Raw genomic sequence first — 13,282 nt, 5'->3', positions numbered from 1 at the left:
TCTGCCTCCATTGCGCCATCAGTCTCTTCATCCCTTTGTTTGACGACGAGTTATGTTCTTGTTTTTCAGCAGTCCGCAGCGATCCACGTAGTTTAACCGCAACACCTGAGACTTTTTTTTTTTTATAAAAAAAACCAACTTTAATTCTCTGTACAGCACATATTTGATAAATTCTTTATCATTAAAACTAATTTGGAAAAGTTTTACATTCCAGTAATCAAGTCTCAGAGTCTCTTTTGGCCAAGGTTCGGAAGCAGCTGCTTCAGAAGTTCCGTTGCTCTACTGGAGATTAAATATAAAATGCCAAAGAAACAATTTGAAACAGAACTAGCAGTAATTGAAGTTCTCATTCCAGGGCTCTCGTTAGTGCTTCAGTCTGATTCGCCAGGAATAAGTAGTCAAGATTCTTTCTTTCTTCTTTACTATACAAGTGTAAGTTCCTTCATTAATTGCATTTGCAATGATGCTCATGTGATCTTCATTTAAGGATAAATACCCTGGATATGAGTATTCCAGAAGCTCCTTATCTTTATACCAGCTGTCATAAGAAAAAAAATAATAGAAATTAAACTACGAAGTGTCCAGTACGACGCAATATGTGTTACTGGTGGTTCTTCTTTCTCCTGGTAAGTTTTGCTTGAGGAAGTGTACAGCACAGATGGGACTTAAATCTTGATTTGTTAACTCTGTATTTCAGGTAGACGATAGCAGTTACAAGGGGGCACTGTCTGGAGTCATTTAGGAGACTGAACTTATTGAAAGTTGATGGGAATTTGGGTCCTCAGTCTAAACTAACCCATGGACTCGGGCACATCTCCCAATTTTAGATACATCCAGAAATAACGTGCTTTTACAATAGTAAAAGCTAACAAACTAATAATCAAAAGGGAAAATTTAAGACTAGTTTTTTGCAGAATATGGGTCAGGGAATTTGACTTGGTGGTCAGAATTACCTTTGTGTACATCTGTGAATTGATTTTTATCCTTTTTCAGCCCATCTTCCATAGCCCTGCTTTCAGACTAAATGCTTTTCAGTGTTATGAACAGTATTTGCATGCTCCCCTTTCACAGTAAACCAGCCACCCCCCTTCCTGCTCCAGGGCCAAATGAGACAGTGACGTGTCCCAGAAGATAAACTGCTTTCTTATTTATGCTCTTCTGTCATATTTCCTCATCCTTTTTGGTGTGTGAGCTGCAAAGTCTCCTAAAGGACTGGAATACATGATAGAGCACTTACTAAACTTTGCCTTTTTTATGAATGATCTTCTGTCCACAGCGGAAGGTGACATTCCGGCCTTCGGAAACAGTCTTGGTTTTTGTCCTCGGTGGGGGCAGAGTAGGGGGGACTGTTGGAAACGGGAATTCTGTCCACCAGAGGTGAGAGAAAGAAATGGCAAAGTTAGTAAATCTCTTTATCAAGCTTTAGTCATTCCAAAACACTTTCACGGAATTATGTTATCGCCTAAGAAATCTCAGAAGTATTAATTTAAAAATGCCTCCTACTGTGCAATTCTAGAATGGACAAGTAACATCATTCACATGCAAAGGCAACAATTTTGTAGCATGTAAACTGTCAGAGGTGGATAAAAATCAACTTGCCTGTTCCATATCTATGGAAGAGTATATGTTCAGTGTATGAACAGTCCCTTAGAATATATGGGTTTGTAATTATCTGACCGCATCTTTACTTTAATCTGGTCTAAAAAAATACCTGTGTACTGGAGAAAGAGGTACTAGTTGTACAGTACATCTTCTTAGGGTTGGTAGGTATTTATCCAAAGCCCAGATCCACAGCTACAGGAACTGGACCTGATCCTGCATTAGTCCCTTATCTGGATCCATAAAACTGAGTGACTAGATTAAGGTGATTAACATACTTTATCTACTTTTCTGCTGAGCAGCTCAAGTCCAGCTGTGCCTGAGATGTCGTTTGTCTTGTTTATGTCCCATCGCTGCCTCAGGAACTGCACTGCATCTCATGTCTCTGAATCTAACACAACAGGTTCTCAATTCCTCAGTCCAAAAGGGAAGCAGCCTGAGTGCACGGAGCATTATGTTCTCATAAACTGCCTATTATTGGTTGAGTTTAACTAGAGAAGAATGGGACAGTTTAATGTTCCAGTCCACAAATGTTTAAACATAAAAGCTGCTTCCTATTTCCAAGCCTTTATCTTGGCTCAAATGTGTAAGAGGCCATCTCTGCTACGCTTCTCGTTAGAGCTGGATGGGGACAGTCACTCACATCCTCAGGAATTAAGATCTTGGCTATTCCTGCAGCAAACAGCAATTAACTTTTACCTCCTCCCTCTGTGCAAACCCCACCGAGAACCCCAGAAGAAGCGTTGGGTACCGTAGCAGAAGTCACAGGTGGATGGACAGTGCTTTTTCATCAACTTCCTGCGTTTCTCGCAGAAACCTTTCTGTGCCCAGGACGGGCACATAAATAATCTGTCTTTACATCCTGAAACAGAAGGAAACAAGGCGTTAGAGGGATGGGGGTAGAATCAGATTGTTCAATGTCAATGGTAGAGCCGAGACAGGACGGAATCCAAACCAGGAGTACAATAAACAGAGCAGGGCGCCGCGAGCAGGGGGCTGGATATTGAGCTACTTTCCTACAGTAGCATCAGTGATTCAAGAGAGTTGCTGTTTCTAAGTCCTACATTAGACAATGTTTTTTCATCTTGTATTAATCCATCTGAATCCATCCAAAGGAGCATTTAACAGCTGCTGCCTTTCCCCTTCCTTTACATGGGAGCTTTTCCTTTCCCTTTGTGTGCCTGATGCCTGCAAATGTACAAATGCAAGTCAGGGCTCTCCACAGCTAAAATTAACCTTTTATTCTTGTATAAGAAGGGGAGGTGGGAGCACGATGTCTGTAAGATTTCCAGCCTCCTGTCTATCACTTTTGAAGCTGGCAGTGCTGGAAACAGAGAGTGCTACACCTCCTTTTAGCTCTACTTGGCAAAAAAAGGAGTAAAATGCCTGCTGCTCACTGCTGTACAGCCTCGTCCTGCCAAACCGTGAGGGTCTAACACCCCGAGAGCTCCACAGGATCCAACTGACACTTCAGGCAGAAGCTCTTTATAAGGAGGAGCCCAGAGCACAACCCCTCCTTCCTTACCATAAAGCCTGTGAATTCCCCACACTTCATCCTGGGAGATGGTCTTTTTGCCGGTCAGGGTGGCGTTGATGTGCATGAGGGCGTTGGGGTTGAGGGAGTGCATGAGTCCCAAGGCATGTCCTATCTCGTGAGCTGCCACGTGTACCAGATCCGTAAGCCAGACGCCTGGAAGAGAAATGGGAGAGCAGCTGGTATCGTGTGGGGAATAATAATTGTTAATTCCTGGTGTAAAACTAGGAGGGTACAGTCTTATCAAAGATTGCCCCAGTTTCATTCTCTCTGTAGCTGCTTGACTGCAAATTTCATGTGCTTCTAATTTCCAACAGCAGGACACAGAGCAGCGTTTGCAGTGAAGGTACGTGTCCTCTGTGATACTCACTCGTCAGCTTTCCCCTAACTTTGTTCCCTGAGCTGTAGCTGGAAACGGCTGTTGGGAGTGAGATTGCTCGCTGGAATTAGCTGGAATGTTCCAGTCGGGAAGAGCCTCCAATTGATCCCTGCATCCCTCACAGTCCACAGGCCAAACTCGAGTTTCTCAGTAGCATCTTGAAGCCTGTGTCCAGCAGAGATGGATTTTAACTGAAGGATGAGTCACAAGAGCTGCTATTACGACAGCTATCTCAAAATCTTGCACAATTACAGGCCACAAGAATCTCACAATTCCTGTGTTAAATCCAAGAAAGCATGTGAGAGGGGTTCCTTGCACCCCTTGCTTCAACAGCTGCCTGCAGAAAAGCACAGGCTGGGAAAGCGCATTGGTCCCTGATAACTCGGGAACTTCAAGGCACAGGTCTGTTACCAGACAAACGCTCCGATTTTCACTATCCCTGAAAACACTGCCATTTGATAGAGTCAGCTACACAGGCTTCGGATCTTGGGTGGAGAAAGGGCATCTTTTCAAAGCTGAGTTATTTTACACAATATAATCTGATCAGTTCTTAATACAAAAATCATCTCTCCTAGGTCTTTGTCCCTAGATCTTACCTCTTGCTGTGCTTTGGAAAACAAGGATAGGAGGCGTCTCTCTATCTCACCTAAAATCTCCTCTCCTCTGTTTTTATTTAGTGAAAGGCAGAATATCTTACTTTCAAAAAAAGTACTGAGTTGGTGATACACTAAAAACCGAATGTGCTAGTTACCCAGGGACCATCTGCTTTTAATTTAAAGTTAAGTTTTGATACAGTTTAAAAAAATATAGCTTGGTGGGTTTTCCCCTCTTGATAAGTAACACAGATGTTTGTAGGTGCCCCCAAACCCCCAAAAATGACCACAGGCCCAGGAAAACTAAAACGTAAACCCGCCAGCAAGTAGAGGTGATATAACACAGCCCTTCTCGGGGATGCACCTGCCTGGGCAGGAGCCAGATGTAACTACTGAGCGTGTGGCTGAGCTAGCCAGTAGTTCCACTGAACTATCCAGAAACAGGCCACCAACCATGGTCCCTTACAGCAGTTCAGTCACTTGACAGCAAAACCAACAGCTTCCAAAACTCCAAATCACACCCGTTTCTGTGTCTGTTTCCCACACTTGGTAAATCCCAGAGCAAGAACTGAAATCTAAACCCCACAGGCATGAATTATGTGCTTCCCGAGATGTGTGTTACCTTTTTTCCAGCTGAAGCGGGTATTCCCCAGTATCCAGTACTCGTGGTCGTCAAAATGGATTTCTCCGTTGGGTGGGAAGAAGGCGTGGGCAAGTTCCCCCGTTGTTCCATCAAAGCAGTGGTGAATGAGCGACTCCAGGCAGTCTGTGTGATTGATAGAGTAGAAGCCTGTGAAAAAAAGCAGCAGATGGAGCGTGTCTGGCAGGGGAAGCCCATCCAGGACACGGACATCTCTAAACTTGCGGTTTACTAAAAAAAAAATCTCATATCCCACAGTTTCCAACCTACAGAGCCACAAAAGGAAAAATAAATGGCAAGCCCTTGTCAGGAATGATGGTTCTGTGCTACAAACTATACTCAGCCCCTGTGGTGACTCTGGATTTACAGCTGTGTCCAAGGGACACAAAAGAGTCTACTTTTCAGAAAGAAACGCTGAGCAGTTTTTCCAACATCACGTGGAAACTCTTTTTTTTTTTTTTTTTTTTTTTTTTGAGAAGAGAGAGAAGCTGGACAGTGAGGTGGTAACCCCAGGATGTCATTGCTCCATTTTAAATGTAAATAAACAGCCTTAGTCATAGCTGCGTGCTGTCTTTTTGCTACATCGCGGCAGCATCATTTGATGGTTGGACTCGATGATCCCAAGGGTCTCTTCCAACCTAGACGATTCTATGATCACTGCATCCCCTGGAACCGGAGAGCTCACACGTGGCAGCGGGAGAGACCCCTGGGAAGGAGCATCATGTGCTTGTCCGTAGCATCGTGAGAGCAAAGAGCGTGTTGCGAAACAACGGTAAATCTGCTGCTTATCTCAGGACTGCTGCCATCTGCGCAGGAAATCGTTATTTCACACAGACCATAAATCCCAGGAAGAATTTGCATCTGGAGTTGAGACTGAGCAGATAACGCCTCGGCGCTGATGTTCTTCTAGGCCTGAGGAACTCGGGAAGCAACTACTGGGTAGTGACACGGGCTGAGGGAAGGGGAGGAGAGAGGACAGAGGAAAGATGGTGCCTCAACAGGATCAACAGGAGGGAGAGACTAAAACCACGAACAAGCTGGAATCTGTCACCTGCTCTTTGGACATGTCACATTGCCTTTCAAAATCCAGTTTCCCCAGCTGCGGAATAGAGATAATCCCATCCCAGTGGCAGGTTTTGAGGGTTAATTCTTGTCAAATACCTAAAGCTTCCCGACTGCAAGATTCACACAAAGCATTAATTGTGATACTAACATCTCCCCAGAGCAACTAAAAGTAGTTTCTCTCCCAGACTAAAGGCAAATAATGCCCCAGTCCTTGTCTGAGAGGCCCTGCTGAGTCCACACAGGAAAAGAGGACTCTCTCCTGCCTCCGAACTCCCGGTTTACGTACTGGAAATCTCCAAGTCCCTGGTGGAGTTAACATACACCACCGTGTCCTGTCAGCGCAGAAGCCGGTATGGTCTTACCTATTTTGAGGTCACTGGCGACGTGGCGTGGCACTTCCCTGAAGCTGAAGGGTGAAACTTCACTCCACATTCGGAAGGCAGCCGCCAGTCCCCTGCGCGTGTCCCTGGCGCTTATGAGGTTTCTTGGGAAGGAGAGGATCCTGCAGGGACATGCAACAACATCAGGAAAACTGCTCTCCCCTTCTCTAACATGAGCTGAAGGCTCTCAAGGCTACATCAGTCAAGTCTTTCCATTCGCTCTAATAGGCTCAAAACGGGACTAGCTTGAACTGGATATTAAGAATATTTAATAAAACCCCCACAGGGGTATATTACTGATTATTACTAATATATTACCGATATTTTTCACAATCACACATTCTGGACTACAGCTTTTGTCCTTCTCAAACACATCATCTTAGGCAAGGTTCTCTTGGAAAACTATTTTTATCCCAACACCTCCCAGTCTGTTGTGCGGTGCTGCTGGAAGAGGAAACAACTGCATTTCAGCTGTAGGTAACTCCAGTTCGTGACACTCAGGCTACAACGTATGTGCACACGCTGAATTATAATACTCTCAGGCAGAACTTTTGAAAGAGAGTTCCAAAGAACGTCAAAGGTTTGACAGTAAAATAAATTATTTCCTTTGAAAAAAAACCCAACAACTCATCTCTTGGGAGCGAGGCTCGAGAGAGGTTTTTTCCTGAGGCCACAGGTACAGATAGAGCTGAACTGTTAGAAAACTCCTGGTGCAGGATGGCAGCACCCCTGTTTGTACCATGGAAACGTAGAGATGGCTCCTAGAAACTTACCTTGTCCCAAAAGAAGATCTGCATTCAGGGAATTGCCTGAAGTGTAGCAATTGGGAAAAGCTGTGTATATTCTGCTATCCCCTCTGGCTGTGTTTTAGCTACGCTCTTTATGTTCTCCCTTCGTCCCAGCACATCCTAAAGGGAGCAGAAGGTTTCGTATCAAGCCAGGCTGTTAATAAGTGTAAACCTGGACAATTATGACTCTCACAAGGCTTTGCCTGTTTGGGATGGGTGTAATGGGAGGAAGGTGTTCTCTGCTCGGTGTGAAAGAGTCAGGTTTGTGCCACCTACTCATTCTTTGTCTGGGATTAGGGGCAGAACCACCCCCTGCTGTCCACCAGCCGGTCACCACGTACCCATCACCACTGCACAACGTGACAGCCACCACCGCACATGGAGAAAATACAGCCAGTGACAGTTGCAATGAGACTCCAGTGTAAGTGGGGGTGTAACAGCTCCCTAGAGAACAGAGGGGACTGCAGCATCAGCCACACCTCACAAATTATCTTCCCGGCTTGAGATACTCCCCCTCCTGCCTCTGGGGAGAAGAAAGGGGTTAGAGGAACAGAGGAACACAACTCAGAGGAACTCTCAGAGGAACACAACTGCTGCTGTCCTTTTGCCCACCCCACTGCCTCGGGCAAACCCACTGCAAGCAGCTCAGAATCCTTTCCTCTCCCGTTTATTGGTGACAGAAAGCTCTGCCACCCATTACAGCCACAGTCTGGTCAGCTTTCCAGAGCCAGAGCGGGAGAGAGACCCTCACAGCTCCAGCATGATGTCCTCAGCCCAAGAAAAGGCTACAACACACATTGCTGCTGCCAGAGGCTACTTTTAAGTGTTTTCAGAAACGGAGACGCTGCGGTTTAAGCGTTAGTGACTGCAGCGCTCCCGAGAGGTCAGGTTTGGGGCTTGCTCTGTACTTTAAAGTCAGGAGTGGCTGGAGTTAGCAGCCACATGAAAAGGGCCTTTGTAATCACTTAAAATGTTGAAAAAAACCCCTCTGTTTTGGCTCCTGCATCTCCAGGAAGGTGCAGACTCTCGGCCAGGAGTGACCAACAGGCCTTGCCTTCTTCAGTCTGAGCTTTGCTGAGACAGCCTGAGCCTACCTGCTAGTGCTCGTCTGAGGAAACTGTTTCCAAGGGGATTCCCTGAACCTCGTTCTGTCTGAACTCGTGCAAGCTCTCCTGAAAAACGCTCAACAATGCCATGAATATTTTCCTAGAGAGAAAAAGCATCTTTTCAGGATCGCACCGGACAGTTTTAAGGGCTGTTCAGCCACTGCTAAAGGAAGGGAGAGAGCAGCTCCCAGGCTAAACACCAAACAGGACTGATACTGCTCCGTCAAATCAAAACCCAACCACTCTACGGCTCTATGGTACTGCTGAAACGCTGCTGGTCCTGAGCGGGGGTGAACCCAGCTCGAAATCAGGCATCTTTTCCTTGGCAGAAATGTCTGAAAATATTAGGCTTAATATCCACTCACCCTAGAATTGCCAAGGGCTTTTTATTGTATATTGGTTAGTAATCTAAGAGCTGGCATCCTTTCCTGAGGACAACAGGGAGAAAGAGATTCCTAAAGGCACTCAGCACCAACAGAGCCCTGTCCTCCTGAAATCACAGAACTTTTCAACAGCAATTGCTCTCGGTGATGATTAGGTTCATAGGGAGCTCTCTTCAAAACACCGGCGTGACAGAGGTAGTATTCAATCCCCTACCCTTCTGAGGGAAGTCCCTCGTTCTGGGCAGCCTGAACCTGCCCCTGATCAGTTAGTTTTACTATAGGTAGCAGCCATATGTGCTACCAGCTTCTAATGCAGCGACGATGCTTCACGTGAGCCACATCTGTAGAAATACTTCCTGCTTTAGAGTGGCTTTAGCAGCTGTCCGTTCACTAGCAATGGATTAGCAATGTTGATATGGTTAATATCTATACCCACAGCAGGAAAGACTCAGACCCTCGTGTCACTTAGAAAATGTGCTCTTACAGCCAGCGCAAGTCCGTACTTGTATGTCAAGTTGAAGTGGTCCCATTTCAAGTGCCCCGGTGTGATCGTGTATCGTCTTCTCCGCGCTGGGGGCCGAGGTGGGAAAGCTGGATTGTGCAAAGCAGAGGCGCTCCCTCCATGGAGACCAGGTGATGTGGCACCTTCCTTAAAAGGGAAAAAAAAAACAGGAGGTTGAAAGGGATGGGAGAGACTGCAGGATTGAACACTGGAAAAGAAACGCCGCTGGAAGCTGGGGAGCACAACTGGTGCTCCCTTCTGGGTGTCCAGGAGACAAGACTAGTGCATCAGCCGGTCAGGGCTTTGCAAAGTATGAGTGTTCTGAGTGTGCTGAACAAAAGCAAGGCAGAGGCAAAGAGGGGCTATAAAGTGAGGGGCTCTTGGGGCATGCCATAGATCAGATATGCCAGGAAACGAAGGGAGCAGCATTCCTCGAAGCTGGAGTGCTGCAGGCTCCCTTGAGCTGCTGCGTAATTCCAGAGTAGGGCACTGCAGCCTCTCTGCTCCCCTCTTGGAGCGTGGCACAGATGGAGAAATGAGGCCTCAGTAGGTTTCTGGCCCCAGCGAGTGCTGCAGCTCTTCCTGGAAAGTTTGCATTTCCTTTTCACTTTGCTCTTGCTCTCCAGCCTCACCACAGAAGAAATGAAATGCTGCACAAATGAGTAAAACAGGCATCCCTTTGTGCAGAGAGCTCTTTATAAAGCTGCATCCTGGATCTGAAAATCTGAAATGCCTTCAAAGTAAACAGGAGCACTGGAAACCCTGGAGCGCATTTAATGCCATCATACAGTAAAAGACATCAGATCTGGTGACAGGTCTGACCCAAACTGTAAAAGCCTTTTAGTCCTGAGTGATGGAGGTGAAAGAATGGGATCCAACACACTGCACTAGAATTCCACCCACCCTGCCTCCCCTTTTCAGGACTAAGATACTGAATATTTCTGGATCATCTTTGCTCCAGAGGCACCAAGACACTCACTAAGTGATATTTACAGTGGCACCAGCAGGAGTTTGTTCAGCCTGACGGCACATTCTACAGAAAGCAAGAGCTGTCTTCATCTTACTCATGGAAGAGCTGAGGCTCCGAGAGCCAAAACAGCGTATCCCTGGTCTCACAGCGAGCCAAGGGCAAGAAAAGTCAAAAAGCTTGAAGCGACAGCTGCCAGATGCTGCCCAAATCACCAGCTTCTCTTCCTGACTACGGCTAGCCCTGACTGGGAAAGGTGAGGGACTCAATTCTAATAGGAAACCAGTCTCCTTTGCTCTGTCTGTGGACCACAATAGCTTCTAGTGCCCTCTAATCTCAGCATCTTTCTTTCCTAGAAGGACAGTCTTTTCGTCTTTCTTCCTGCTCAGCTCACACTGTGAACTCAGCACGACAGCACACAAGGGGTTAAGCTACTGCCTGGATCTTCGTAAACACAAACAGCAGGAGAGGATGCCAGCACTTAGAGAAGATTGGGCTTTTATAAAATTAAAAGCTAAAATTAAGCTATAAAAGCAAAAATTAAGATCAGCTTCTGAGACTCCCAGAGCCTTGCTACAGCTCCCCCTGACCAGTCCGTCCCAGTATATCTTGTTAATGGAGGGACTGTAAAAAAAAGTTATTATCAGCTGATAGTTTCTCTAGGTCCAGGGTTAACTCCCAGTTTAGATCTTGTACAGACTGAGCCCTGACTCTGGAATTCCCAGGAAAGCTCAGCTGCTACAGAAACCAGAATATACTCCTGCCACATCATACCAGGCTGGGAAAGCAGAGGCGCTGGGAAGAATAGCCCAAAGCTCTGAGGGAAAACCACCCAAATCTTTTGTGCATTCCCTGTTGGGTTGTCTGCAAGCTGCACACACGTCTCTAACGATCTGATTGTACCTGGAATCATAATTACCTTTTAGGATCCTTTGTAAAAAGGGACTCAAACAGATCTTGTTGCCTTAACAGTTATTTACAAATTGTTTAGATTGCTGTCTTAATTTATCCACCTCGTAAAAAGAATACACATCACAAATACTGATGTCCCCACTCCCTCCTCCAAGCAGTTGAGAATCAGCTCCTTTCCCCTACCTGGCTTTTCTGAACTGCTGCTCCAGCTGGATCTCCCACAACAGCCAGCAAAGCCGCCACGGGGAATACACATAAAAATCCCACAACGGTTCTCCAGCCACTGCTCTTTTTCTTGTCAGATGAGAGGAGGCTCTTCCTTCTGTCTGCGGAAAGATGTTCCACTCGATCCATGTCCATCGTTAATACTTTTTTAGAGGGAGATGCGACGGATACTAAGACATCCTCTTCACAGAACGCACCGCTAATCCTTTTGCTCAGTTGCGTTTGGAGCGTTTGTGAGCAGCCCTGCAGTGACTGCCAGAGCTGTGCAGAATCGCTAGAGTTTCAAAAAGCCCTACATGAAAAAAGAATTAAAAAAAAAAAAAAAATGTAGACTTTACATTAAGCCTCTTTCCAATGTGCCAAAGATTCTCTCGGCCTCTGCCAAGTGTATCGTGTTACTGCAGCTGGAAGTTGGGCTGGCGGAGGAAAAGCAGCAAAGTGAAACTAGCTGGGATGGACGTGAACCCTTTTCTTTAACTGTATAATCAAGAGAGGACAAAGCTGCAGTTGTCAGCTCTACATAGTGAAAAAAAATCAGGGGAGGGGGCAATAAAAAGGACTCCAGGAGCCAGCATCACGCCCCTGGAATGTTTCATTAGGGGATGCTGAAGGCTAGAAGAGCTGTCGTTTGTCAGGGGCAGGATGAAAACCGAGATGCTGTGAGAGAGCAGGGAGGGCTTCTCCGCTCAGGAAGTTCTGGTCAGGGAGTTTACAAACTCAGATAAAAGTAAACATCAGCTCCCTCTTCCACGAAACTTGGCAAGTGACCTGCAAACTTCTTGCGTCCTTGGGAGCTCCCCAGTAAGGGGTGATGGTGCTGAGAAAGAGAAATATTTTCAGAATCATACTGATTTGGGGTACCTCAGCTTGAGCACATCACAAAGACTGACCCGGAGAAACGGTCGGTTTGTCTTAAGCTGTTGAGTTCTTTAAGGCACCTCCAGGCTGCAGGCATGAAGTCAATTCAGGACTTTTTAAAAAGCTTACTCAGAAAATCTCAGGTTTTCAGAAATAGCTGTGCTTTTCTGCCTGGTCGCTGAGCACCGGATACTCACTGCTCCTGGTCTGGGGTGTCCTCAGCTAAAGAATTCTGACCAGACAGAGGAAAAGGAACTGGGCAACCTCCTCGTCGCACAAGGCAATGGCAGGGAGGGGGTAGTTCTGTTTCCGGCCAATATGAAACATTCCTAGGGAATATCTGAAACATTTGAAAGGTTTCAGAAACTTCTTGCATTTTAAAGAATGAAAAATGGTTTCATTTGATTTTTTTTCCCCTAGTTCATAATCAAGCTTGTGACATTTTATAAGTTTCATGTATTTTCAGAGTAAAGCTGGCCGGGAAACAAGTCACAATAAATATGACCAATGAGTCTGTCTACAATTTCATGAAAATTTTCTCTTTCAGTTTTCACCAAGCTCCCCCCTGGAGAAAAAACCCATGCTTTAGGTGGAGAGTGGACAAAGTGCAGCAGTTGTTCAGGTATCAGGAGAAGGACAGAATAAGGAATATCATGGAAGGAAGTTCTGGAAAGCTGGAACTGGGAGGAGGAGAAAGAGCAGAAAGCAGGGGTACAAGGCTCTCAGTCCTGTGGACCAAAGCAGTCAAGGGCAGCAGCCTGAGATATTGGCTCATCTCAGCTATGACTTTCTAGGGATAGTTACACCTCTTCCCCTGCAGCAGAGTTGGCAGAAAGAAACATCCTTGTGCGTGAACGCTCTGAAAAAGTGCTTTGTTCAGAGCTCCAGGGAGTGGTGGAAACGCACCTCCATCTGTGGTTCAAGCTGCAGACCACAGTGTGAAGTGAGGAACTGGAAACGACACACTCCTAAACCTACCAGCGTCTCAAGTCTCCCGAACGAGCTTCTGTCAGTCAGCAGACGAGAACACGTCTGCAGAAAGACTGACGGAGAAGGGAGTCTTGAAGTAAAAACCTGCCTTGGAACGGGGCTCAAAAACTTCAGCCAAGAGCTCTTCCCCAGTAAAGCAGTACTGGCTCGAAAGACAAATACCGCCAGCAAACACAGCGCTGGAAGAACATTGAGTTTCAGTCACGGAACTGCGTAACAGCGTTAAGTGCATCCGCCTTTCACAGAGTCAGCAGTGTTTGAAAAAGATTCTGACTTCTGCACTGTTACACCGGCCCTCTGCTCTCGCCGGAGCATCTCGGCGTCTCACGGGCGCTCACACATCAGCTCTGAAGGCAGGGCA

The 13,282-nt window shown here is 46.3% G+C and overlaps 1 protein-coding gene across 1 annotated transcript; it reads right to left on the bottom strand.

The window, feature by feature from the left end:
• Positions 1–124: 124 nt before the first annotated feature.
• Positions 125–11,202, bottom strand: MMP23B (matrix metallopeptidase 23B). The gene is made up of 8 exons (XM_074161824.1): positions 11,032–11,202; positions 8,971–9,116; positions 6,173–6,312; positions 4,728–4,895; positions 3,125–3,289; positions 2,351–2,461; positions 1,238–1,364; positions 125–538 (listed from the first exon to the last, which is right to left on the bottom strand). Exons 1-8 carry the CDS (start codon positions 11,200–11,202, stop codon positions 364–366), a joined length of 1,203 nt encoding a protein of 400 aa, XP_074017925.1. The 3' UTR covers positions 125–363.
• Positions 11,203–13,282: the final 2,080 nt, after the last annotated feature.

This window comes from Numenius arquata, chromosome 20, assembly GCF_964106895.1.
Source record: "Numenius arquata chromosome 20, bNumArq3.hap1.1, whole genome shotgun sequence".
Classification (NCBI taxonomy): Eukaryota; Metazoa; Chordata; class Aves; order Charadriiformes; family Scolopacidae; genus Numenius; species Numenius arquata.
The sequence above is the reverse complement of the archived record's forward strand: the minus strand, read 5'-3'. Positions and strand labels throughout refer to the sequence as shown.